At 39.8% G+C, this 27,746-nt stretch overlaps 1 protein-coding gene across 2 annotated transcripts in view; it reads left to right on the top strand.

The window, feature by feature from the left end:
* The window catches only part of camsap2b (calmodulin regulated spectrin-associated protein family, member 2b), an 87,049-nt gene extending 59,819 nt beyond the window's left edge, over window positions 1-27,230 (top strand). The window contains exons 11-22 of one of the 2 annotated variants that reach the window (XM_062022763.1): window positions 3,833-4,541; window positions 4,604-4,750; window positions 7,425-7,635; window positions 8,962-9,145; window positions 9,305-9,953; window positions 11,860-11,996; window positions 14,942-15,156; window positions 15,228-15,327; window positions 20,875-20,940; window positions 22,177-22,283; window positions 22,345-22,463; window positions 26,017-27,230. In XM_062022763.1, coding sequence (XP_061878747.1) covers window positions 3,833-4,541; window positions 4,604-4,750; window positions 7,425-7,635; window positions 8,962-9,145; window positions 9,305-9,953; window positions 11,860-11,996; window positions 14,942-15,156; window positions 15,228-15,327; window positions 20,875-20,940; window positions 22,177-22,283; window positions 22,345-22,463; window positions 26,017-26,316 — 2,944 coding nt within the window. In that variant the 3' untranslated portion in view covers window positions 26,317-27,230. The remainder of the gene's footprint in view (window positions 1-3,832; window positions 4,542-4,603; window positions 4,751-7,424; window positions 7,636-8,961; window positions 9,146-9,304; window positions 9,954-11,859; window positions 11,997-14,941; window positions 15,157-15,227; window positions 15,328-20,874; window positions 20,941-22,176; window positions 22,284-22,344; window positions 22,464-26,016) is intronic. The other variant, XM_062022764.1, reaches the window with a different exon arrangement.
* The last annotated feature ends 516 nt before the right edge of the window (window positions 27,231-27,746 follow it).

Below are 27,746 nucleotides of genomic sequence, written 5' to 3'. Positions count from 1 at the left end.
GCTCGTATAGATGGCTCGGTGGTGCCTCAGGCTGGTGGCCTGCCGACACCTCGTTGGGCTTTCGGCTGCCCTGGTGAAGAAAGAGATCCACTCAAACAGTCTGTCTCTGTCTCTTCTTGGGGTGTGGTTCAGTCCATTGGGCAGACTGTGCAATGGCATGTGCGTGCTGGCCGAAATTGGGGAAAACTCAGGTAGAGTTGGAGCTGTGGGGGCTTTGGGGAAGGCTGGGGCAGAGTATGGGGCGTGGGGCTTTGGTCCAGGCCCTCGGCTTGCTTCAGGCCTCCTCGCTGCTTCGGCACTCTCGACACTTCTTTCCACAGCTGCTGGAGTCCCGGTGGACCCATTGGCTGGCAACCTTAGTTGTTCTCGTCATCGCTGGCAAGGTGTTGTCTCTCCTCTCGGTTCCTTCCAGTCAGGTATCGGGTGTTGGTCCTGGATTGGCTTTGACCGTGCCCCTCTTAGCGAGTGCAAGGGAATCTGGAGTGGCTGCTTTCATCCTCAAATCTGCACAGAGGAACTGGCACACAAATTCTACATTTTGCAAACTTACCATTTTGGTCTCATGGTCTTTCCACCTTCCTAGGAAGCTGCTGGTCCTGAGAAGTGCTGATCTTGTGACTGAAGAAGATTAACCTGTTTTCTTAAAATAGGTGCCGTTGTTTGACCTAATCTTTTTGGGGAAACCATGTCGGGATTTTTTTTCTAAATGTAAAAGACTTCCTTGTGGTCTACATAACATGTAATGGTGGTTCTTTGGTCAAAATGTTTTAATGACATTCAGACTTTACTTCAATCAATAACGGAGCAGCATCTCCTCAGCCGTGGCTCACTAGTGCAACAACAACGCCGGAAATGTGTCCCGTGAAAAACCGTCCAAGCGGAACTCTCTAAAAACTAAAGTTCCTTGGGTGAATAATGTAAACTCATTACACCGGTATGTTTTAGCGCTTTCATGGCGAGTTTACTGACGGGATTAATAAAGTACTTCTGATTCTGATTCTGAGATATAAGTAAGAACTTTACACTGCTTTATATTAGAAATGGCAACAGCGGACAAGGAATGTCCCATAACAAGAAGATAGAGAAAAATAAGTTTATCGACTACGGCCTCGACACGGACTGTAAAGGCGGATGCACGCAATTTTTCAGGACTTATGCAGATACCAAATACAGATCAGCAGGTACCAGAAGTTGCTTTTGCATAATATTGCGAAACAAAACGCCAGATAATATGTCTTACCTTATACACACACCATAATAATATTCGTATGTTGAAGCACCGTGCTGCAGAGCACGGTGGCAGAGGGGTTAGTGCGTCTGGTCAGGATTGAACTCAATAAAGCCAAGTGCTTTATTCGACACGGGTGACCACATTATAGCGTCTTTGGTGATATTAGTTAGCATCAAGAAAATATCCTTGATAGTATTAATAAACAAAATGAATAAATCTCTCGTAGGCTCAACCGCATACACTGAATTTTGATATCGCTAGCAAACATTGCTGAACAACAGGGACATATATGGCTAAATAATGAGACAAAATATGAACTTCACGGCATAAAAACAACTGCAGACACAAGTTGTAGATGACACTTATATTCGTAGCAGGAAATCAACTGCCAAAAAAACGTATCCGTTTTCTCATTATCGTCACGATCACAGCAGCATGGCACTCGTTATGTCAATCAATTACATTACTTAGCGATGCACCAATAAGTCCAACTTTGTCTTTTACCAATTAATTCTTATTTTGTGGACCCCTCAGATGTGAAGACATGATGTGCCTCCAATCTTTTCTTCTCTAAGTACCGTTAAGTGAGGTCGGCGCAAACAGTAACCTCTTGGTGATGGCAAATGGTTTAAATCTTTTCAAAAAATCTCTTTCTTAAATGTGTAAAAATCCACTGCATCCCGTTTTAAATATTTTTTCATGACCACTTATATATTTGCCTCTAAACCTTTTAAAATATGCCCAAATCTGCATTGGTCCAGGTAAATAAACAGTCGCCTAATGGTGTTCGAGACCAAACCTAGAAGTGCTCAAATGTGCCTTTAGCTCACGTGATAGCAACCCAGCTATTCACAGCTTTTGCTCAATACTTTGTTGATGCACCTTTGGCAGCAATTACAGACTCACGTCTTTTTGAATACGATGCCACAAACTTGGCACACCGATCTTTGAGCAGTTTCGCCCATTCCTCTTTACAGCACCTCTCAAGCTCCATCAGATTATATGGGAAGTGTTGGTTTTCATCCAGGGTGTCTCTGTAAATTTCTGCATTCATCTTAGTCTAGTCAGGGAGGTGACCAAGAACCTGATGGTCACTCTGTCAGAGCTACAGCATTCCTCTGTGGAGAGAGGAGGACCTGCCAGAAGGACAACCATCTCTGCAGCAAACCACCAATCAGACAATTTCTTAGTAAAACGTTTGCCAAAATGCACCTAAAAGACTGAAGCATAATGGTGGCAGCATCATGCTGTGGGGATGTTTTTCAGCGGCAGGAACTGGGAGACTAGTCAGGAGAGAGGGAAAGATGAATGCAGCAATATACAGAAACATCATGGATGAAAACCAACACATCTCATCCAACCTGATGGAGCTTGAGAGGTGCTGCAAAGAGAAATGGGCGAAACTGCCCAAAGATAGGTGTGCCAAGTTTGTGGCATCGTATTCAAAAAGACTTGAGGATGTAATTGCTGCCAAAGGTGCATCAACAAAGTATTGAGGAAAAGCTGTGAATACGTACACTACCGTTCAAAAGTTTGGGGTCACATTGAAATGTCCTTATTTTTGAAGGAAAAGCACTGTACTTTTCAATGAAGATAACTTTAAACTAGTCTTAACTTTAAAGAAGTACACTCTATACATTGCTAATGTGGTAAATGACTATTCTAGCTGCAAATGTCTGGTTTTTGGTGCAATATCTACATAGGTGTATAGAGGCCCATTTCCAGCAACTATCACTCCAGTGTTCTAATGGTCCAATGTGTTTGCTCATTGGCTCAGAAGGCTAATTGATGATTAGAAAACCCTTGTGCAATCATGTTCACACATCTGAAAACAGTTTAGCTCGTTACAGAAGCTACAAAACTGACCTTCCTTTGAGCAGATTAAGTTTCTGGAGCATCACATTTGTGGGGTCAATTAAACGCTCAAAATGGCCAGAAAAAGAGAACTTTCATCTGAAACTCAAAAGTCTATTCTTGTTCTTAGAAATGAAGGCTATTCCACAAAATTGTTTGGGTGACCCCAAACTTTTGAACGGTAGTGTATTTACAGTTGATGTTTTATTCTTTTATTTTGAATGAATTTGCCAATTTAAAAAAAATAAAAAATAAAAATTAAGTTTCACATTGGCATTATGGGGCGCCATGGTTCGATTGGTAGAGCAGCCGTGCCAGCAACTTGAGGGTTCCAGGTTTGATCCCCACTACAGCCATCCTAGTCACTGCCGTTGTGTCCTTGGGCAAGGCACTTTACCCACCTGCTCCCAGTTCCACCCACAGTGGTTTAAATGTAGCTTATAGATGTAGATAATGGGTTTCACTATGTAAAGCGCTTTGAGTCTTTACAGAAAAGCGCTATATGAATATAATTCACTTATTTGTCTGTAGAATTTTGAGGAAAAAATGAATCCAGTCATCGCCTGTGATTAATCATGAATAACTCAAAATATAAAATCTGATTAATCTGATTCAAAAAATGTATAGATGAACATCCAAACAAAAACACCCTCCACTTGTTTAGTTGTTTCCAATTTATCTAATAGTGACCAAAGACTTGTACTATACTGTATTTACGCCTAAACTTTATTGAGCCATCTGCCCTAGGTGTCCCAATGGAGTCCTCCCAGACAACAACCACAACCCTCCCAATCACCATGGTGACCACAGCGGCCACACCAGCCCCTCGACCCCTCCGAGCATCGAAGAGGCTTTAAAAATAATCCACGACACGGAAAGACCCCACGCCAGCCTCGGCCTGGGAGACAGAGACAATGGCTTCTTTCTCCATGATGCCCAACCTTCAGGACCCCAGGGGCATCAAGGAGACGACTCGGGTGCAGCAAAAGCCCGGTTAAATGACTATGACCCTAATTCCGTGTCGACCGAAGACGTTGACACGGGCATCCACGTGAGAACAGAGGACATCCAAAGCTTGGATGAGGACTCTTCCCTGAGAGACTACTCAGATATAGACCCCGACTGTGAGACTATGACCCGCTCGTCTGAAAAGGAGAGGAACTGGGAAGGTAGGCGTAAAGGGGTGGGGGAGTCTAACCCCCACTCCAGCAGTGGCAGAGGGGATGGAGAGGACCGGAGCAGCGAGTGTCTGAGCTCGGCACCCACATTGCCTCGATCTCACACTATGAGCCCCGCCTCTTCCTCCGGGGGCTCTGCAGGCGGCTTGGTGCGAATGACCAGCTTTGCTGAGCAAAAGTTCAGAAAACTGGAGGGACGCAGCAGTGGGGGAACAACACCGGAGAGTTCAGACGTCAACACCGCATACAAACATCCTGCCAGAAGTGTTTACCCACAGGTTTGTGTCACCATCCCAATGGTGTTGCTTCAGTTCTTACCATTCTTCTCTCATTTTTCTAGATCAGTACACCCCCTTTGCCAATCACCTCCCCTTCTCCTGTAACACCTTCTCCCCGGGACCCCTCCCACCTGATAGCCTCAGAGATGATCCAGCTGAGGATGAAGCTCGAGGAGAAGCGCAGAGCCATCGAAGCCCAGAAGAAGAAGGTAACGCATGAAGAAAAGTACCATATTTTTCGGACTATAAGGCGCACTTAAAATCCTTTCATTTTCTCAAAACTTGACAGTGCGCCTTATAACCCAGTGCGCCTAATGTACAAAATAATTCTGGTTGTGCTTACCGACCTCGAAGCTATTTTATTTGGTACATGGTGTAATGATAAGTGTGATCAGTAGATGGCAGTCACACATAAGAGATACGTATAAACTGCAAGATGACACCACTAAACAGTAAAACTTTAAATGATCCATTGAGAATATAGAATGTTACACATGGTGCTCAAAAATCTGTCAAAATGTTTTCAGTACGACTTTGGTAAGCTATGAAGCCGCACCGCTTGATGGATTGTCGGCTCATTAAACATACGAGTATTATTATGGTGTGTGTATAAGGACCGGAAAACGGCACCCATTAGCAGACATTATTTGGCGTTTTGTTTCGCAATATTATGCAAAAGCAACTTTTCTTACCTTCTGGTACCTGCTGATGTGTATTTGGTAGTTGCATAAGTCCTGAAAATTTGAGTGCGTCCGCCATTGTAGTCCGTATCGACCCCGTAGTCCAGACCTGGGCATTGTACGGCCCGCGGGCCGCATCCGGCCCTTTGCGCATCCCTGTCCGGCCCGCGTGAGGCCAATCATAAATTACAAAATAAATTTTAAAAAGTATCTATGTCGAGTGTGCAATACAACGGTGCTGCTTTTGTTTTGAAAAGCGTTATTTGTATTACTTCCGTGTGGACGTATACGCGTGTGCGATTGTGAGTGAATTGAACGGCGCAATTACAAATTACAAAATAAAGTTTAAAAAACATCTATGTCGTGCGCGCAATACAACTGTGCTGCTTTTATTTTGAAATGTGTTATTTATACCGTATGTCCGGAGGGAACCTGTGAGTGAAGGTACATAGAGACAAGTGATGAGACGCTAAAAAAAGAAAAGTTGATGAGGAATGGCGTGTTTCCAAAAAGACATGGACTGCCAAGTATTTCTTTACATAAATTAATGGTAAAGCCGTGTGCTTAATGTGTGGTACACAGGTTGCTGTGTTTAAATATCATTTTAATCGCCACTACACGAAGAAACACGAGGGAAAATACCGGAATGTGTCTGATGAAGCGCACGCAAGGGAGGCTGATGCGTTGATGGTAAAACTGCAAACCCAACAAGGACTTTGTGCCATATTTCACACCCCCAGAGATGCAGCCATCAGGACAAGTTTCGTCATTTCTCACAAAAGCGCCAGAAAAAGTAAGGCGTTTTCTGATGGAGAGTTTATTAAGGAGTGCTTATTGGACTTTGTTGCGCTGATAATGCCCGGAGACATTGACTGTTTTTCGCTAACTTTGGATGAGAGCTCTGATGCAGTCAATTAAAGAGACAACCACAGGTAATGACTTGTTCACAGAGGTAAATGCGTGTTGGGACAAGCTGGCAGGTGTGACAATCCAATCCACTTTATTTATATAGCACATTTAAACAACAAAATGTTTCCAAAGTGCTGCACAACAATATTACAAACAATATTCAAATATTATCCTTAGCTCCACCAATGACTGAATAAAAAGAAAAAACAATTACATATAAAACCAATATAAAAAACAATATAAAATAAATATGATTAAAAACTATTTTTAACAACAGATGGTTGTCCAAATCTGATGGGGAAAAATGTTGGATAATGCAGGATAAAGTGACCATCAAAAGCAATCTGCTTTTGTATAAAGTTAAGTTAGGTTAAATTAAATTATTATTATTATTATTAATTATTATTATTATTATCATCATTATTATTTATCTTACGGTATATCAAAAATAATATTGAGCAAAATTTAATTGAAATATTGTCGTGTGGCCCTCCAGCAGTGCTCGGGTTGCTTATGCGGCCCCTGGTGAAAATTAATTGCCCACCCCTGCCGTAGTCGATAAGCTTCTTCTTTTTCTCTATCTTCTTCTTATGTGACATTCATCCTCCGCTGTTGCCATTTCTAATATAAAGTAGTGTAAAGTTCTTACTTATATCTGTCAGTAGACTAGCTATCAAAGTGCTAAAAACTGTAGTGAGTTTACATAATTTACCCACGGAACTTTAGTAATTAGAAAGTTCCGGTCGGACGTTTTTTCACGGGACACATTTCCGGCGTTGTTGTTGCACTCGTGAGCCACGGATGAGGAGATGCTGCTCTGTTATTGATTGAAGTAAAGTCTGAATGTCATTAAAACAGTTAGCTCCATCTTTTGACACTTCTTCCACTCCCGTCCTTGCACGCTACACCGCTACAACAAAGATGACGGGGAGAAGATGCTGTCGAAGGTGAGCCACGTAAATAAGACCGCCCACAAAACGGCGCATCCTGAAGCGACTGTCAGAAAGCGGCTTGAAGATGATCTGTAAAACATCTTCTATGCAACATTTTCACCAAAGAACCACCATTACATGTTATGTCGACCACAAGGAAGTCTTTTACATTTACAAAAAATCATAATATGACCCTTTTAATGCGCCTTATAATCTGGTGCGCCTTTTGTATGATAAAAAACCTGAATAGACCCGCTTATCGGCAGTGCGCCTTATAATCCAGTGCGCCCTATGGTCCAGAAAATAGGGTAGTCCAAATTGACACAGTCCTCACTTGTAAAAGTCGCACCATGTCTTCCTAGGTGGAGGAAGCATTCACTCGCCATCGCCAGAAGATGGGCAGAACAGCCTTTTTGAATGTAGTGAGACGAAAAGGAGTGACCAGCCCGCTCAGTCCTCGCTCTGAAGGAACGCCTTCGACGCCAAAAGAAAGCTGCCAAGGCAGCATGGAGAGGGCGGAGAGATGCAAGCCTGATGGCGCTGCTCCCAAATCTCCTTGTGAAGATGGAGGAGGTAAGCAAACAAATCGTAATCTATCGATCCAAATAGTTATACATTAAACTCAAACTGTGGTACGCGTGCCACCAGTGGTACACGGGTGCCATCTAGTGGTATGCCAAAACATTCAAACACAGTGTTATTGTGGGTAAATCTTACTGTGGCCACAATATTAAATATACTTGTTAAATAAAACCTCTGCCTTGTTTTTAATTAATATTTAGGCCTACTACGCTATTGTATTTTAATGTTGGTCATTATGGTGGTACTTGGAGAGCCAAGTGTTTTATAAAATGGTACTTGGTGAAAAAAGTTGGAGAACCACTGCATTAAAGAATAAACGATTAGGGAAAACGCCAATGTCCATTGCAGAGGATACTGTTTTTCAGGAGGATACTGTCAATATTTGTACAGGCGAGCCAGCAGGTGGCCTCAAACACTGGACAAGCATGTCCTCCTTAGAACCTGCATCTTTTGCATTGGACATTTGTCTTTTACAGGGGTATATTATTCTGAAATTTGCAAGTTAGGCAATGTAGGAGTTATAATTTTAAGATAATGCATGTCAATGAAGCAGACTAGATCAGCTAAGAAATATTATCTATTGTCTATCCGTTTTAATTTTCTCTGATATCAAAACCCACCCATCCATCTTCTTCTGATTATCCAAAGTCAGGTACTTGCAGTGTGTATATTGTACATATTACATATTGTTATGAAGGTGTCTGTTACTACATTATATATATACCTGCAGTGTGTATATTGTACATATCACTTATTGTTATGAAGGTGTCTGTTACTACATTATATATATACTTGCAGTGTGTATATTGTACATATTACTTATTGTTATGAAGGTGTCTGTTACTACATTATATATATACTTGCAGTGTGTATATTGTACATAGTACATATTGTTATGAAGGTGTCTGTTACTACATTATATATATACTTGCAGTGCATACAAAACATTGGAGGGTTTTGAAGTTGTTTTAGAGGTCTTTGAAGGCTACGATGGTGACTACATTAGCTGCATCTTGCAAGCATTTTTTATTATCTTCAAAATCCTAAAAAAAAAAAGAGTGTGTTCTTGTCTCTTATAGTGATTGTGAGCAATAGTCAAAATTCCAAAAAAGTGCAGTTCCCCTTTAAATAAAACATAACTGGGTGGTTTGATTGGCAATCCACTGGCAGACGCTCTCAATTAAAGCTTCAGTATCAGATCTCAATAGTACTGGTGGTTATGGCCCAAAGTTGTCATTTTCCCAGTGTTATTTTACCTTCAGGGTTTCAAATGTCAAATAAAATAGTGTCTCATCAAACTTATTTATTGTGACGCAGGTACGACGCCAGGGGAAACAGACCTTGCCGAGTACACTCGCTCTATCGACAGGCTGAACTCGTCACTAGGCTTCCTGCAGACAGAGATGCAGCGACTGGCTCAGCAGCAGGAGCGGATCATGGCCATGAGGGACCAACAGCAACAGGCCTGGGTCATTCCTCCCCCTGCTCCATCCCCACACAGGTAGGCCAAAGGGCTACAGAGTGAAAAGGAGCCATCATTAGTCATTAGGTTTGGTTTGGTTAAAACGAATGGTTTGCTCTGCTAGTACAGCCTGTACATAGACCACAAGTGTGAACGCAGCTTAAATATTATCATCATGTCTGCGTTTTCCCTTCCCAGGCAGCTCCGCATGTTGCGTAGCAGCAGCGTCTCAGGCCGAGGATCAGTGGGTTCCTTGTCTCCTGTCTTGTCCTCTTCCGGCTCTGTGAACCCTCCCATTCGACCCTCTGCCGGCATCAAGCGACGCCCGGCCTCCTTCCACGCCAGAACACCTCGGACTCCACGGCCCAACGATCTGAAGATCACGCCTATTAGCCGAATGCTCAACACCCCTACATCCGTCGACAGCATACCGAGACTGAGGAGGTTCACCTCCAGCCAAACACACACCAGTTCGTTTGCATACCTGAGTCACGACGAGGGATTCGGGACTAGCAAAAGCCCGGAGACTAAGGAAGGCAAAGAAAACACTATGGACAAAGATGAAGCCAAGAAGGGTGCAGGCACCCACACAACCAAGGAGAGGGACAAAGACTCAACTGAGCCTGAGGAAGCTTCGATGAGGAACGTCAACCAATCAAGAACTTCGGAGGTTTTGTGTCAGCCGACGTCTGAGATCCAAGGCAGCAGGGTGCAAGGAGACCCTCAGGACAGGAGAGAACTGGTGGAGGTGACGATGTCTGGACTATGGCCTGCAGAGAGCCAACCTCGGGAGGCAGGTGGAGAAACCGGAGACGGCCAGAAGATGTGCTGTGGATTTTTCTTTAAGGTAAGTTGGAGCAAACTCTTGTTTATTTACTAATAGGTCAATGTTATATCATTTAATGAGTTGATTAAGATCTTTATTTGACATTAATGAGATGTGCTGTGTATTACATTGCAACACTCATTGGCACCTAGTTTGGGAGCTTCTTTGGAAGTGAAATCATGAGCAATATCCTCATTATTAACACTGTCTAAAGCCGTATAGTCCTTTTGTGCAGGAGGCATTGAGGGGAAGAATCCCACACTGTGCGAGCTCGGCACAACATGTGCAGAGATGTGTGTGGTGAGCCGTGAGTTGATCACAGACAATACATCAATCTGGGCCAGACTGATGAGTAGGCTTTAATCGTAAAGACACAAGAGCTGTGCGATGACAGAAATTTAGCGATGTTACTTTAAATCAGGGGTCGGCAACCCAAAATGTTGAAAGAGCCATATTGGACCAAAAATGCAAAAAAAAAAAAAAAAAATCTGTCTGGAGCCACAAAAAATTAAAAGCCTTATATAAGTGTTATAATGAAGGCAACACATGATGTAAGTGTCTATATTAGTTATATTAGCCTACTATCAAAGGCTGACGCAAATATTCATTGACAGAAATGTTGTATTTTAATTTTTACTCTACACATTTTGCAACATTGGAAACCATTAGTAAAATGGAGGCTTCTCACAGGATGCGATAACTTCTGGAAATGACTGGCTCAGAATGGCCAAAGGTATAGATGTGTGTGTCCAAGTTAAAGGAAACGTCAGGCTGTCTTCTTCTAATGGATTTACTGCAATCTTTGCAAGCTGGGTAACATTTGCTGTGGTCTAGAACAACATGGCACACAAACAACTATCAGAAATGCAACCAATATTACATACAGATAATGTGTCATGAGACATACAAATATAAATTAAATACACAGAGGACATAAGTAAAGGGAATGAAATGAGCTCAAATATACCTACAAACGAGGCATAATGATGCAATATGTACATACAGCTAGCCTAAATAGCATGTTAGCATCGATTAGCTTGCTGTCATGGATTGTGAAGTGAAGTAAATTATATTTATATAGCGCTTTTTCTCTAGTGACTCAAAGCGCTTTACATAGTGAAACCCAATATCTAAGTTACATTTAAACCAGTGTGGGTGGCACTGGGAGCAGGTGGGTAAAGTGTCTTGCCCGAGGACACAACGGCAGTGACTAGGATGGCGGAAGCGGGGATCGAACCTGGAACCCTCAAGTTGCTGGCACGGCCACTCTACCAACCGAGCTATACCGCCCCAATTGACCAAATATGCCTGATAAGCACTCCAGCAAATCAATAAAATCAACAAAGCTCACCTTTGTGCATTCACGCACAAAGGTGAATGCACACGGGTGGACAAAATGAGACAAAGAAGGAGTGGCATAAAACACGTCTTTCTGTGGCAGCACCAGAGAAAGTTGTACATGTAAACAAACTACGATGAGTTCAAGGATCGCTGAAATTTGTAGAACAAAGCCATCAGTGAAGCATGTATAACATAAACAGTGGGATTTCTAACAATTAGGAAGGTTTGTGTCATGGTTGTTCTCCTACAGAAAATATATTAAAACAAACAAAAAAATGTTTTCTTCATTTTTTCCATTTTCACACATCTCTAAAAGAGGTCCAGGGAGCCACTAGGGCGGCGCTAAGGAGCCGCTTGCGGCTCTAAAGCCGTGGCTTTAAATCTACAATGTCTCATAAAGCAACTGAGACCAAAGGGGTGCAATACCTGGCAGAAACCAGCAGAGGTGCTGTTGATTCAGTCTCAGCTAGCTTGCTCTCGAAAGAAGAACAACATGACATAGGCTTATTTTTTTCTGGCATCTCTATCATGCTCAATACTATTCTGATTACACTCTCTCCCCCCCCCCCCCCCCCCCCCCCCCCAGGATGATGCAAAAGGAGATGAGGACATTGCAACAAAGAAAGCAGCTCTGCTGGAGAAGAGGCTGAGGAGGGAGAAGGAGGCACAAGAGAAGAAGCAACAACAAGAGGTGGACCAGGAGCAGAAAAAGGAAGCAGCACGGTGTGTCTCTTAGTATTATATTTTTATTTCAAACCATTCGTAGAAGTATGAGCATAATTAGATATATTACAATATGACAATAGGTCTGTGTTACTTTACCACCCGGACAAAATTTACTTAAATCGCTTGCATTCCGTCACGTGATTTCTTCCCGTAAGTGAAAACCAGTGGTGGTCAACCAAGCTAAGCTGGCTGTTGTACAGCAAGCATCTGAGTACACAAAAGCCCATATCTTCCTGCAAAAAGCACATTTGAGTAAAAAAACAAACTATGCAATGGAATCAATCCCTATACTTTATCCAAAAAAAGATTTGTCAAGTGATGAAGTAATATTTGTTGGTGGAGTTCCAAACAAACAAATTGAACTATCGTGTGCTCTAGACATCATTTCACTCAACAAAACCGATGAAAACCCGGAAAAGTCAGGAGGTCTACAACTTCTTTGTGTGTGACTGGGTCAAAGACATTGGTAACAAGACTCCCCCGGATAAATATGCATCGTTTTGGCTCGGGTGAGGTTGCATTTCATGATTTAACTTCGCGTCTACCGCCATGTTTGTTGCTGTTGCACGCGCTGTTTGAGAGTATGTGTGTTTTTACCGTCTTTACTAAAATGTAACTATAGATGTCAATTGAGGTGGGAATCTTTGGTCACCTCACGATTCGATTACGATTACGATTCAGGAGCTACGATTACATTAAAAATCGATTATTAAGGGACCTTTGATTTATGTATATTGATGCAGTTTTACATGTCTTTTCGTTTCACTAAATAAGTGTTTATCAATTGAAACTTTGAAAAAACAATTCATTTATAATAAGAAACAGTTACATTAATTCTCACATTAATAAATTAATGAAAATGTGTGCAAAACCGGACCATAAAGGAGCTGGTCGGATCACTTAGTGAAGGGGCTTGCTGCAGTCAGCCAAATTTTAGAACCGTCTGCAGTATCGATTATCGATTATTAACGTTTACTAATCGATTCCATAATCGTCCATATTCAAATTGCGAGGAGTAATACATGCTGACGACACTACTGTAAGATACGTAGTGACTGTAATTATGTTACTTATGCCCTAGCATATACACACACACAATTATATATATATATATATATCAGTGGCGTGCGGTGAGGTTCATGTCTGGTGAGGCACTGACTTCATCACAGTCAGATTTACAAAACATATGAACCCTAAATAGTATCTTATTCACCATGTGATTGGCAGCAGTTAACGGGATGTGTTTAAAAGCTCATACCAGCATTCTTCCCTGCTTGGCGCTCAGCATCAAGGGTTGGAATTGGGGGTTAAATCACCAAAAATTATTCCCAGGCACGGCGCTGCTGCTGCCCACTGCTCCCCTCACCTCCCAGGGGGTGAACAAGGGGATGGGTCAAATGCAGAGGACACATTTCACCACACCTAGTGTGTGGGTGACAATCATTAGTACTTTACTTTAACTTTACACTTACAAACTGTAGCATGCACACAAAAAAGCACATTTAATAAAAAAAAACGTTATTATGGTCTTACCTTTACTTATAAGTGCAGGAGCAGTGGTGTTTGTGTTGGAAGAGTTGTGAATGAATGAAATATAAAATCCGCGCTGCCGTCTGCAGGTGTACCTAATTTTGTGTCCCTGTTCACGGCTCCCCCGGCGCGCCGCGCGAGCATTTTTGTTTTTGCACTTTTTGGCTTCTTGTTAAGTGACTTTTTTTGGGTGGATTCGGTCTTGCACGTGGAGGGTTTGGGTGTGGGCTTTGGTTGGTGTGGCGCTCCCGTCGGGCGGTGCATTCTGCGGCGGAGGTGCTTGGCACCAGGAGGCGGGGTTATGAGACGAGCCTCCAGTTTTATGATCGCTCAGCACAAGAAATATGTTACACACATACAGTTGTTGACAAAATACACTGTACATTATATACCTCAGCTAACTAAACTATGGAAATGTATAATATAATTAATATAGCAATACAGTCTCACTGCACAGCAGGCCAGCAGTTAGCCGAGTCATTGTGCACAATCCATGTTGAGGCACAACGCAGTGACGTGCCTCAACTGGCTGCTGATCACCGCACCGTCTCTTCTCAGTATTTGAACGGCAAATGTGAAAATAAAAATAAAAATAATCTAAAACTGGTGAAGTTAAATGGAAAATAACTTTAGTATAATCACTGGATACATATAACAATTTAATTAATTTTTTTTCTTTTTACTTTTTTTTTTCTTTCCATGATGGCAGGTGAGGCCGTGCCTCCCCTGCCTCTAGTAACGGCACGCCACTGATATATATATATATATATATATATATATATATATATATATATATATATATATATATATATATATATATATATATATATATATATATATCCAAAAGTTTGGACACACCTTCTCATTCAAAGCGTTTTCTTTATTTTCATGACTATTTACATTGTAGATTGTCACATCAAACTATGAATTAACTCATGTGGAGTTATGTACTTAACAAAAAAAGGTGAAATAACTGAAAACATGTTTTATATTCTACTTTCTTCAAAATAACCTCCCTTTGTTCTGATTACTGCTTTGCACACTCTCTGCATTCTCTCGATGAGCTTCAAGAGGTAGTCACCTGAAATGGTTTTCACTTCACAGGTGTCATAGTTTTGATGCCTTCAGTGACAATCTACAATGTAAATCGTATATATATATATATATATATATATATATATATATATATATATATATATATATATATATATATATATATATATATATATACAAATGTGTATATATATATATATATATACAAATGTGTATACCGGTATATATATATATATATATATATATATATATATATATATATACACATACACACACACACATGTATGTATGTATCTATATACATACACACACATGTTTTAGATTGTAGGTTTTATATCTTGTGTTATCTTGTCCTCTAGGTTAAAAGCAGAAGAAGAACAGCTGAAAAAGGACGAGGAAAAGGCAAGAAAGGAATACATCCGGAACGAGTATTTAAGGAGGAAGCAGCTTAAGTTGATAGAGGACATGAATGAAGTTGTCAAGCCTCGATGCGGAAGCCTCAAGAAGAAGCCTCGACCTAAGTCCATCCACAGGGACGTCATGGAGTCCTCGGCTATCCCCGTGAGATTATCAGGTGCGGGCCTTAAATCACAGCACATGCAATGATGTGCAGTCATACCTAACCTAGGTGATGTGGGTGTGCAGGCGTGCGTCCTCGAGGCTACTCTGTATCCAGTGTTTCTTTGGCCTCTTTGAATCTGACTGACAATGACAGCAACCATGCAGATAACAAGAAGACGTACAGGTGAGGACGTCACTCTGATATTCCTGTTGAAAAGTCTTTGTTGTGCTTTTTGTTAAAAAAAAAAAAACATTAATTTATTTACACTTTATTTCATACCTATTAGTGATAGGCATTTATCAAAATATTAATTTATAGACTATGTGTAAATCTTTTTATGTATTATTTTCAAATGTATGAGAGCACCCTTTTGAATGTTCTAAACTCCTATTTCCGAGCCAGTTACGTAAATGCTGTCTAATTATACAAAACTGAAAAGCAGGCGATAATTGGAGATTGGAAATTGCATTAGAAGGCTATTTTCTTCCAAAATTTGTCAAAAGAAATTGATAGTGTACAATTGATAACAAGTGCAAAAGTGGTGCAGATCACCTTATTTAAATGAGGTTTTATAGAATAGCGGCGGTCCCCATGGAGACACTCATTTCCCTCTACATTTATGACATCACATGGTCCAACCTGTGGCGTTTTGTCATGTTATTTGCAGAACATTATTTGTAGCTTGGTGAAAGTGCGCTCTGGGAGGAAATGAAAAAAATGCATTACAGGACGTTTTTTTCATGTAGGATATAATAATATATTTCCTTTATGAAAAAACTAACACCATTAAAAAAAATGCCAGCAGCAACCAAAACAAATCAATTGAAATTTATTTTATTAGCCCCTGAAGTCATCCAGCAGCAATAAAGTGAAGTTTATTTTTGACTGTCCAAAAATCTAGACACGCACATAGACTAGAATATTCTTTCGATATGTGCTATAGTGCTAAATGTAGATGCAAAAACAGCGACCGTAATAATCATATATTCTGCAAATACATGAATACAGACACACTAAATGGATTGCGCTCTCTATTTTGCTCATTTAAAAGATGCAAGCCTCAGCATATCGGCTTTGTAGATCATCTTTGCGTACTGTATTTTTCGGGTCATACGGCGCACCGAATTACAAGGTGCATTAGAGGGGTCATATTATGATTTTTTTTTTCTACATGTAAAACACTTCCTTGTGGTCTACATAACAAGTAATGGTAGTTCTTTGGTCAAAATGTTGCATAGATTATGTTTTACAGATCATCTTCAAGCCCCTTTCTGACCGTGTCTTCAGGATGACGTCTTTTCCCCGTCATCTTTGTTGTACTGGCATTCTTTCGCGCTTCCATAGCGAGGCTACTGACAGATATAAGTTAGAACTGTACGCTACTTTATTTTAAAAATGGCAACAGCGGAGGATGAATGCCCCACAATATAGAGAAACACAAGGAGCTTATTGACTGCGGCGCAGACTACAATGGCGGATACACAAACATTTTCGGGACTTAAGCAAATCCCAAATACATTAACAGTAGGAGCCAATAGGTAAGAAAAGTTGGTTTTGCATAATATTGTGAAACAAAACACCAGATAATATGTCTCCTAATAGGTGCCATTTTGGGGTCCTTATACACACACCATAATAATACCTAAAATATATATATATATAAATGTTGAAGCACAGTACGTCTGACCAGAGGTGGGACCAAGTCATTGCTTTGCAAGTCACAAGTAAGTCTCAAGTCTTTGCCCTCAAGTCTCGAGTCAAGTCCCGAGTCAAGACAGGCAAGTCCCGAGTCAAGTCCAAAGTCAAGACTAGAAAGTCTCAAGTCAAGTACCAAGTCCTGCATTTTGAGTTTCGAGTCCTTTCAAGTCTTTTTAACCACAGACTAATATTTTTACACAGATTGTGTATGCTTGTAAAACGCTGTATTTATTTATTAAAACAAGTGCATTTGAAATTGCAGGAAAAAAAATAGTGCTGACATTGCAATTCATAATAGCACTATTAACCAGTCATTTTAATAGTTTAAACAATTTTAAACATTTAACTCATTCCTTTACAGAATAAACACACTTGCAAAAACAAACATTAACATACTATTGGTTGTATTTTATGAAAATAATATAACCACAGAGTTGAGAAGGAGCAAAGATCTTCAATATTTTGTATGTGAAAATCACAAAGAAATCTTCTGGGGGAGGATGACCCCCCTACAGGGGTTTGGTTTACAAACTTTCAGCCCCACCTAAAACAAAATTCACCAGCCGCCACTGATTATGATGCATTCTCATTTTAGGCAAAATATAAAACAATACTTTCTTAACAGTATAATTGTAACCAGGAATAAGTCTTCAAATAACAATATTCAAATACTAACATTGTTGGGTAAGACAGCATTTGGTTTTATTCTGAATCCAGTGAAACAGATTGGTGGTTTTAGCTGATATAAAGACTTTCAGGTGTTTATATATGTTTAAGTATTTGGCAGACGCTTTTATCCAAAGCGACATACATAAAAAATACATATATAACAATCATTGTAAACATGATCATTTAAGGGAAGAATGTAATACAAAATATCAATACAAAGTGTCAAGACAGAATAAACTCTCTGCTGTTGCAGAAATAGAGTTACAGTCTATAGGTCCCTAAGATATATAGATATCTAATGTATTCATACATTGTTTATGTAGGATGTACGCATGTATATATAATCTAATCATATTGTTTCTTCAATTTAAAAATAGCTGACCGTTTTTTCCCCCTTCTCTGGGATTATATTCCCAGTTTTGATCTCGGACGTCTGGTCACTTATAGCATATAAGAATATTATATAACTGTTAAGCAAACTATGAATAATAAAAACGTCAAAACATGTGTCCGTTATCATAGCTACACGTATGACAAAAAAAACGTGTGAAAATCAGTGGTATTCAGTGAGGTAAGATGAATTAAATTCGCTGACAGTTCATTGCTTCTGCCAAATGAATTGCACTGAGTGGAGCGGATCACCACTCCAAGATGGCGGCCCCGCGTCTCGTCTGCGCCAGTAGGCAGTAGCGCTCAATGCTGCGTACCCTTATAAGATGTCTATGGTTATAACGTTAGCAGTGAGTTTACAGCCTCACTGATTTAACTACACAGCAAATAAAAGTCATGTTACTTAGCCAATAAACGTTATCTTACATTCAAAACTTACCCTTCTTTGTGCAACTTCTTTTTTTTTTCTTTTTTTTTTTTTTCTTTTTTTTTTATTTTTTATAATGTCCTGCCCAGCTTCTCGGGCAAATCATATAGCAGATGTATATGCCCATATCGGCTGTTCAGATTTACTTTACAAAAGAGAAGTGTAGGATACTTCTCTTGTTGCCTTACTTGTATTTTGACTTTATTAAATGTATTTATATTATCATTTGGTGCAGCCGGGCCGGAGCAGGAGGGGATAGAAAGAGAGAAAAAGGAAGACAGAGGGGGGAATTGTGGGGACAAGAGGGGGATTAGACAGAGAGACAAAAACAACAACAACAACAACAACAACAGAGCAACATCAGCAAATACGACATGTACAAATATGATGGTAAAAGTAATAGCAAATAAGCAGTTAGCGAAAATAAAAATAAAAATACAGAAATGACAATGAGCATTATTACACTAAAAATGGAGCAATATGAATACCAATAGAAATAGTGCTATTGATAATAAACAATACCAGTCCTTAACCTTTATTATCAACAATACAATTGTTCAAATGCAACAATACATATACGTAATGATAACTTGAGATACGAAAGAATGCAGAAAAATGGAGGGGAAGAAAGAGAAGCAACCTTAACCTTGTAGATTGTTATAGTAACAATAGGTTAAGCTTTGTCAGTGTGCCATGTGTTATACCCAGTTTACCCTAGGGCAACAACGTTAATATATGTTTGATGAAACGTGATTATGTGCATGAGTGTATGTGTGCATATGTACTTGTATATGTACAGTATGTGTATGTGTGCTTGTACAGTGAATGTATATGTACAGTATGTGTATATGTGTGTACAGCGAATGTATATGTACAGTATGTGTATACAGTATGTGTGTTTGAACAGTGAATGTATATGTACAGTATGTGTAAATGTGTGTTTGTACAGTGAATGTATATGTACAGTATATGTATGTGTGTGTTTGTACAGTGAATGTATGTGTAGTATGTGTATGTGTGTGTTTGTACAGTGAATGTATATGTACAGTATGTGTATATGTATGTTTTTACAGTGAATGTATATGTACAGTATGTGTATACAGTATGTTTGTATAATGAAATGTGCGTGTGGATGTACGAACTTTGAGTGTGTAAATATGTACTGTATTTATTTGTATATGTATGTGGGAGCGTAGGTACCTACGTATGTCTGTATGTATGTGTGTGAGTATATGTGAATTTGCATGTACAATACATTTGACTCCCAGTGTGTGCGGGAGCCAGAGTACGACCCCAGCTTTGTGCAACTTCAAATGTCGAACGAAGTTGGAAGTTGTTGCGTCTCCGTCTGTAATATTCGAACTGCGTGATTTGCATACGGCAATTCGTTTTTTGTTGACCAAGTCGTAGTTTTTATACCCGAACGAAACCAACTTTGGCATAATTGTTTCTCACTGCCGCGTTGTTTGACAACTCTTGTTCGGTGGTTGTCCTGCAATTTGATTGGATGAGAGCTGTGGGATGAAAACAACGTAGATCTAATTTGATTGGCTATTGTACTGACAGCACACCAGCTGACAAGCAGCACACACGCTTATAGACACAGACGTAGAAAATGAAAGATACGGAGCGCTCCCAAATAACTTTTTAAGCTTTGGGTTTTGGGGAAAGTAGTAAGTCATGTCCTGCGATGAGGTGGCGACTTGTCCAGGGTGTACCCCGCCTTCCGCCCGATTGTAGCTGAGATAGGCTCCAGCGCCCCCCGCGACCCCGAAGGGAATAAACGGTAGAAAATGGATGGGATGGATGGATAGCAAGTCATGTCAAGTCAAAAGCCTCAAGTCCAAGTGAAGTCACAAGTCATTGATGTTAAAGTCTAAGTCGAGTTGCAAGTCTCTTTACATTTTGTCAAGTCCAGTCTAAAGTCATCAAATTCATGACTCGAGTCTGACTCGAGTCCAAGTCATGTGACTCGAGTCCACACCTCTGCGTCTGACGACGGTAGCCGTAATGCTCCGCCTTCCATAACGCAATGCGGCTTTGTATTTTTTCCAAAATCGTACTAAAACTATCCATCCATCTATTTTCTACCACTTGTCCCTTTTGGGGTCACGGGTTTGCCTGGAGCCTATCCCATTTTGAAAAACTTTTTAGTGTGTAATGTTCTATAATGTCAATGAAACATCAAAGTTTTGACCTTGCTAGCTTGCTTTCCAGTACTTCCTAGCGTCACTTATTGAACAGGCGTCAAACTTGCAGTCCACATGTATCTCTTATGTGTGACTTCCATCTACTGGTAACACTTCATGGTTAGTAACCACAACCAGAATTAATACGTACATTAGGCGCACCGGGTTATAAGGTGCATTGGCGATTTTTTTAATGAAATGAAAGGATTTTAAGTGCGCCTATTAGTCCGAAAAATACTGTGTATGTGAATTATGGGCTACATACAATATTGCTGCCTTTTTCAATGATTGATATGCTGGAGTTGTTTCCTATTTTACAAAGCTCTGTCTTTTCCCTCTATTGCATGCTTCCCTCAGAGGCAATAAAGTAGCTTCTCCTCATTTCCCCTTCTTTCTAAACTCCCCTAAAGAAAGAAAGCGAAGGTCAGTAGTAATACTACGTACTACAAACCCCAAAACCAGTAAAGTTGGCACGTTGTGTAAATGGTAAATTAAAACAGAATACAATGATTTACAAATCCTTTTCAACCTATATTCAATTGAATAGACTGCAAAGACAAGATACTCAGCGTTCGAACTGGTAAACTTAATTTTTTGCAAATATTAGCTCATTTGGAATTTGATGCCTGCAACCTGTTTCAAAAAAGCTGGCACAAGTGGCAAAAAAGACAGAGAAAGTTGAGGAATGCTCATCAAACACTTGTTTTTAGACCATCCCACAGGTGAACAGGCTAATTGGGAACAGGTGGGTGCCATGATTGGGTACAAAAGCAGCTTCCATGAAATGTTCAGTCATTCACAAACAAGGATGGGGGGAGGGTCAGCACTTTGTGAACAAACGCGTGAGCAAATTGTTTAAGAACAACATTTCTCAACGAGCTATTACAAGGAATTTAGGGATTTCACCATCTACGGTCTGTAATATCATCAAAAGGTTCAGAGAATCTGGAGAAATCACTGCACGTAAGCAGCAAGGCTGAAAACCAACATTGAATGCCTTAGACCTTGGATCCCTCAGGTGTTACTGCATCAAAAAGTGACAGCAGTGTGTAAAGGATATCCCCACATGGGCTCAGGAACACTTCAGAAAACCACTTTCAGTAGCTACAGTTGGTCGCTACATCTGGAAGTGCAAGTTAAAACTCTACTATACAAAGCGAGAGCCATTTATCAACAACACCCAGAAACGCCGCCGGCTTCGCTGGGCCCGAGCTCATCTAAGATGGACTGATGCAAAAAAAATTACGTTTCTAAGTTCGAACATTAAATATCTTGTCTTTGCAGTCTACTCAATTGAATATAAGTTGAAAAGGATTTGCAAATCATTGTATTCTGTTTTTATTTACCATACACAACATGCCAACTTCACTGGTTTTGGGTTTTGTATATCAGCACTACTTTAGGTACTGTGGCTCTACTTTGTCATTCACGTGATCATTCTGCTGATAATTGAACACAGTACCAGTACTATTTGGTTCCTTCATTTATTTCTCCCATTCTTTCATCTGCAGTCGCTCGCTACTTTCCTTTCTATGCTGGCTGCAATTCACAACCTCACAGAAGCCATGGCGGCACATTTGCTTTGCTTGGCTGAATATAGCTTTCTCTGTCGGACAATGTGATGCAAGCTAACATCCGTTTGTCTGTTGCTGTCTGCAGGCCCGACTCTGCAGAGGGGTTTTCTTCGTGCCCCTCTGCTGGTAGTCGCAACGGAGAGAAGGACTGGGAAAATGAATCGACCACTTCCTCCAACACCGAGTACACAGGTATGAAACAGTCTTCATGCACGTACTTTTATTGCTTTGACACTTAATTGTTGCAATGCAGGACCGAAACTCTACAAGGAGCCCAGCGCCAAGTCCAACAAGCACATCATCCAGAATGCTTTGGCTCACTGCTGCCTGGCCGGAAGGGTCAACGAAGGGCAGAAGAACAAGATCCTTGATGTATGTTGTGATTTGAAAGGTCCCCTGTTACACTATTTTTCAACCATTTAAGTTTCCACAATAGTGCATTGGAAGTTAATCTAGCTAATGCTGGAATTTACACTGCGGGTCAATTCTAATTTTTTTGCCCACCTGTATCGGATTTGTTGATGTCTGTGTAAAGAGTGCAATTCCAAATTTTTCATATCCGACCCAGGCCTCTTTCGTATGTGGAAATAAATCGGATATACAGTACAGGCCAAAGGTTTGGACACATCTTCTCATTCAATGCTTTTTCTTTATTTTCATGACTATTTACATTGTAGATCAGGGGTGTCCAAACTTTTTCCACTGAGGGCCGCACACGGAAAAATTAAAGCATGTAGGGGCCATTTTGATATTTTTCCTTTTTAAACCATAACAAAATATATGGATTTTTTAATTTATTTTACCTTTAGGAGTACCGGGGACCATAAAGGGTCTCAGTCATTAAAATGTTAAAAATAAGTCAAATAGTTATTTTTTTAATTTTTTATTTAACGCTTACAGTAAATCTCTATATCAGCTTCAAGTTGATATAAAGTAATAACAAAAAAAAGGTTTTATGGCTTTTATGTCAAAAACAACTTTGTTTTCTATAGTAAAACTGAAATATGCAGTATTTAGTAATTAGAGCCCTAAAAGATCAATAATGCATTGATTTTAATTCTTTAATATTTTTGAGTAATCACAGTGAAAAGATAAATAAAATACCATTAAATATATTTGGGATCCAAAAGGTGCCCCATTCATAAAGTGATATGTTTTTATTAGGTTTTTCATTTACTTTCAACACTTAAGTTAGGAGATCAACTTCAGATATATCTGTCGATTTTACGTTTGAACTATTATTTTGTTTGTTTTATGCTCTTTTCTCAAATAAAACGTTGATGTTTTTATATGGCAACTACACAGTACATGCAATATTTACCACATAAATTTTTTTAAAGTGAAATATTTGAAGTAATTGTGGAGCCTTGAAAATAATTCATTATAGCATGGATTTTTTGGCATTATTTTTTTTTTTTGAGCAATGGCAAAGAAAGAAAAAGAAAGAAAGACAAAAGAAAAAAAACAGCCTGCATGGCAGCTTTGTGTCAACATTGCAACTTTGTTCGTTAGATTTCACCTCATTCATTTTTATTTTTGCAATAGCATTTCCAGAATGAGTGGCGGGCCGGTAAACAATTAGCTGGGGGCCGCAAATGGCCCCCGGGCCGCACTTTGGACACCTCTGTTGTAGATTGTCACATCAAAACTATGAATGAACACGTGTAGTAATGTAATTAACAAAAAAAGGTGAAATAACTGAAAACGTGTTTCAGGTTCAAGTTTCTTCAAAATAGCCATCCTTTGCTCTGATTACTGCTTTGCACACTCTTGGCATTCTCTCAATGAGCTTCAAGCACACCTGTGAAGTGAAAACCATTTCAGGTGACTACCTCTTGAAGCTCATCAAGAGAATGCCAAAAGTGTGCAAAGCAGTAATCAGAGCAAAGGGTGGCTATTTTGAAGACATTATAATATAAAACATGTTTTCAGTTATTTCACCTTTTTTTGTTAAGTACATAACTCCACATGTGTTTATTCATAGTTTTGATGTGACAATCTACAATGTAAATAGTCATGAAAATGCATTGAATAAGGAGAAGGTGTGTCCAAACTTTTGGCCTGTACTGTATATGTGATGTGTCCTCAATGCTGGGGTCGCATTCACCAAAAAGCAATAAGCGTCATAATTATTCACCAAAATTGACGGTTACAAAATGAATAGTTGACAACGGAGCAGAAAACAGGCGAAAATATGTTTTTGGAACTCACGTGAAAATTTTACCACTTCTGTATCCGACTGCTCACTGCAGACACGCTCTTCAAGCAGACATCGAGGCAAATTATCCCATAAAACTTCCAGAGTCAAAATTCTTGTCCTCTTCCTTCTTAATCTTCTACGCCACAGGTGTCAAACTCAAGGCCCGATCTGGCCCGCCACATCACTTAATGTGGCCCGCAAAAGCTTTGAAATAATACACGTCAAAGAAGTATTTTTATCTTTTCTCACAATCGTAAAAAAAAGCACGTACTGCATGCAATTGCATATATATTCAACTTTATCATCTAATAATGCAACAAATATACACATTTCAAATGTTTTAAAGGGTTTTTTTTTAGTTAAAATAACAAGGATAAATATCTGCTTGACTTATGATATCAGAGCAAGTTTTACATCAAATTGTACACTGTAAAAATTACAATAGATTTTACGGTAAAAAACTGGCACCTCAGTTGCCAGAATTTTACCGTAAAAAAACTATAGCACCGTTTTTCCATTTACGGTAATATGCTGAAAAAACACCTGAAATTTGACAGAAAAATTTTGGCAACTCAGCTGCCAGTTTTTAAGATTTTTTTATTTATTTATCTTTTTTTATAATAAAATGCATAGGCATCCATCCATAAATTTTCTACCGCTTGTCCCTCTCTGGGTCGCTGTTGGGTGCTAGAGCCTATCCCAGTTGCACTCAGGCGGAAGGCGGGGTACACCCTGGACAAGTCGCCACCTCATCACAGGGCCAACAATTGTATAAAATGAGGTGAATCCCTATATATTTTCATAAATTATTCTTGGTTACAAACGGGCCTCTGAGGGCCACCATAACTGCGATGTGGCCCTCAGTGAAAACGATTTTGACACTCCTGTTCTACGCGCATTAATTGGGAAAAGCCAGCATCTGTGATGGAATGGGGGTGTATTAGTGCCCAAGACATGGGTAACTTACACATCTGTGAAGGTACCATTAATGCTGAAAGGTACAAACCGGTTTTGGAGCAACATATGTTGCCATCCAAGCAACGTCTTTTTCATGGACGCCCCTGCTTATTTCAGCAAGACAATGCCAAGCCACATTCTGCACGTGTTACAACAGCGTGGCTTCGTAGTAAAAGAGTCCGGGTACTAGACTGGCCTGCCTGTAGTCCAGACCTGTCTCCCATTGAAAATGTGTGGCGCATTATGAAGCGTCAAATACCACAACAGAGACTGTTGAACAACTTAAGCTGTACATCAAGCAAGAATGGAAAAGAATTCCACCTGAAAAGCTTCAAAAATTGGTCTCCTCAGTTCCCAAACGTTTACTGAGTGTTGTTAAAAGGAAAGGCCATGTAACAGGTACAGAGGTAAAAATGCTCCTGTGACAACTTTTATGCAATGTGTTGCTGCCATTAAACTCTAAGTTAATGATTATTTGCAAACAATAATTTTGTTTCTCAGTTCGAACAATAAATATATTGTCTTTGCAGTCTATTCAATTGAATATAAGTGGAAAAGGATTTGCAAATCATTGTATTCTGTTTTTAGTGACCATTTACACAACTTCACTGGTTTTGGGGTTAGGAGATTAAAAACATCACAGGTCCTCATTTTTCTGATGTTTGGTGGTCATAAACAGGCTTGGATGATATATTAGTGTTGTAACATTAATGAAAAAATTAAGTTTGCACCACAACAATGACATTTAATTGTTTTCTTCCTCTGCAGGAAATGGAAAAATCCGAAGCCAATAACTTCCTGGTCTTGTTCCGTGACTCCGGTTGCCAGTTCAGGTCGGTGTACGCCTACTGCCCCGAGACGGAGGAGATCACACGACTGGCCGGCATCGGACCTAAGACCATCACGGCTAAAATGATCGAGGGCCTTTACAAGTACAACTCGGACAGGAAGCAGTTTAGTCAGATCCCGGCCAAAACCATGTCCGCCAGCGTGGACGCCGTCACTATCGCGAGCCACCTGTGGCAGAGCAAGAAGCAGGGGACGCCCAAAAAGATGCACATGAAGTAGCACTATCAGATTTGGCAGATACAAATGGACACCCGTGTTTCCTCACCTGCCAAATCAGACATTCATAGGCCATCAATGCCTCTGAAGTGAATGTCCCGCCTCCTAAAGAGGCCGCGTGGTTTCATAAGTTGATCATGTGTGGCCTTATGCTTGTTTTTTGTCATTCTGTCAGCGCCTGTTCAAAAAGTTTGGGTTCAGGTTAGATCTGATCTGGGATCAGATGTATTATTCACCTTGTGCTGCTATCCGGGCGTTTTAAGACTGTTGCAATGTTTATGTGTTGTCAAGTGCCAAGAAGAGTGATTGCCATTATTGAGTATCTTCAATCTGTCGCTGAGAAGCACCAGGAAAAGACTCTTTATTTATCATTTATTCATTACATACTAAATGTCTTGACTTTATTTGTACATAACGGCAAGTCACCTTCTAGCAGCCTATGGGTAGCTCTTCTAATTTAACATCTTTAGTACATCCTCATTTTGGGGCCATTTATCGTGCCGTAACATCCCAAAAATAAGAGATCCCTTCTTGTGCAATGGACCCACGCCATCTTATTGTGCATCTTGTTTGACCCTGACTGTACAGAAATGTTACAAAAACACTATTAGCACTTCACAGTTGACTTTAATGTTACTTTTTAAAAATAAATAAAAAGTTCTCTGAGTATGCATCAACACTGTACAGATATATTTTGGCATACAGTAAAGTATTTTTTGTAACAACATTTAAGATGATGGGGTGTGCCCTGATGAAGCAGCGTGTTCAATCAAGGATGTTAAATGTGAGGATGGAGTAAGAATGATGAGGCAATCATAATAGTGTTGTTTTATTCCCTTTGACTAAATATGCTTAACGGTTCTTGTATTTGTTTTTTTCGCCTCTAGTATTTCAGCTTTAATAAAATGCAGCAGCATTCAGAAGTCATGGTGTCTCATTACACTTTAACACTTTAAAATGCACTCTCTCAACATACTATTTTTATGAAGGTGTTGAAACAGCAAAAATGTTCATGCCTTCAAAATAAATAAAAATGTTTTGTGATAATAAAAGTACAATTTATTCATATATGTATACTGTATTATATGAATCATATAATACACTGTATATGATGTATGTTTAATGTACACAACCCAAAACCAGTGAAGTTGGCACGTTGTGTAAATGGTAAAGAATACGATGATTTGCAAATCATTTTCAACTTATATTCAATTGAATAGACTGCAAAGACAAGATATTTAATGTTCCAACTGAGAAACTTCTTTTTTTTTTGCAAAAAATCATTAACTTAGAGTTTAATGGCAGCAACACATTGCAAACAAGTTGTCACAGGGGCATTTTTACCACTGTGTTACATGGCCTTTTCTTTTAACAACACTCAGTAAACGTTTGGGAACTGAGGAAGCTTGAAGCTTTTCAAGTGGAATTCTTTC

The sequence above is a fragment of the Entelurus aequoreus genome, linkage group LG16, assembly GCF_033978785.1.
Source record: "Entelurus aequoreus isolate RoL-2023_Sb linkage group LG16, RoL_Eaeq_v1.1, whole genome shotgun sequence".
In the NCBI taxonomy this organism is placed as follows: Eukaryota; Metazoa; Chordata; class Actinopteri; order Syngnathiformes; family Syngnathidae; genus Entelurus; species Entelurus aequoreus.
The sequence above is the reverse complement of the archived record's forward strand: the minus strand, read 5'-3'. Positions and strand labels throughout refer to the sequence as shown.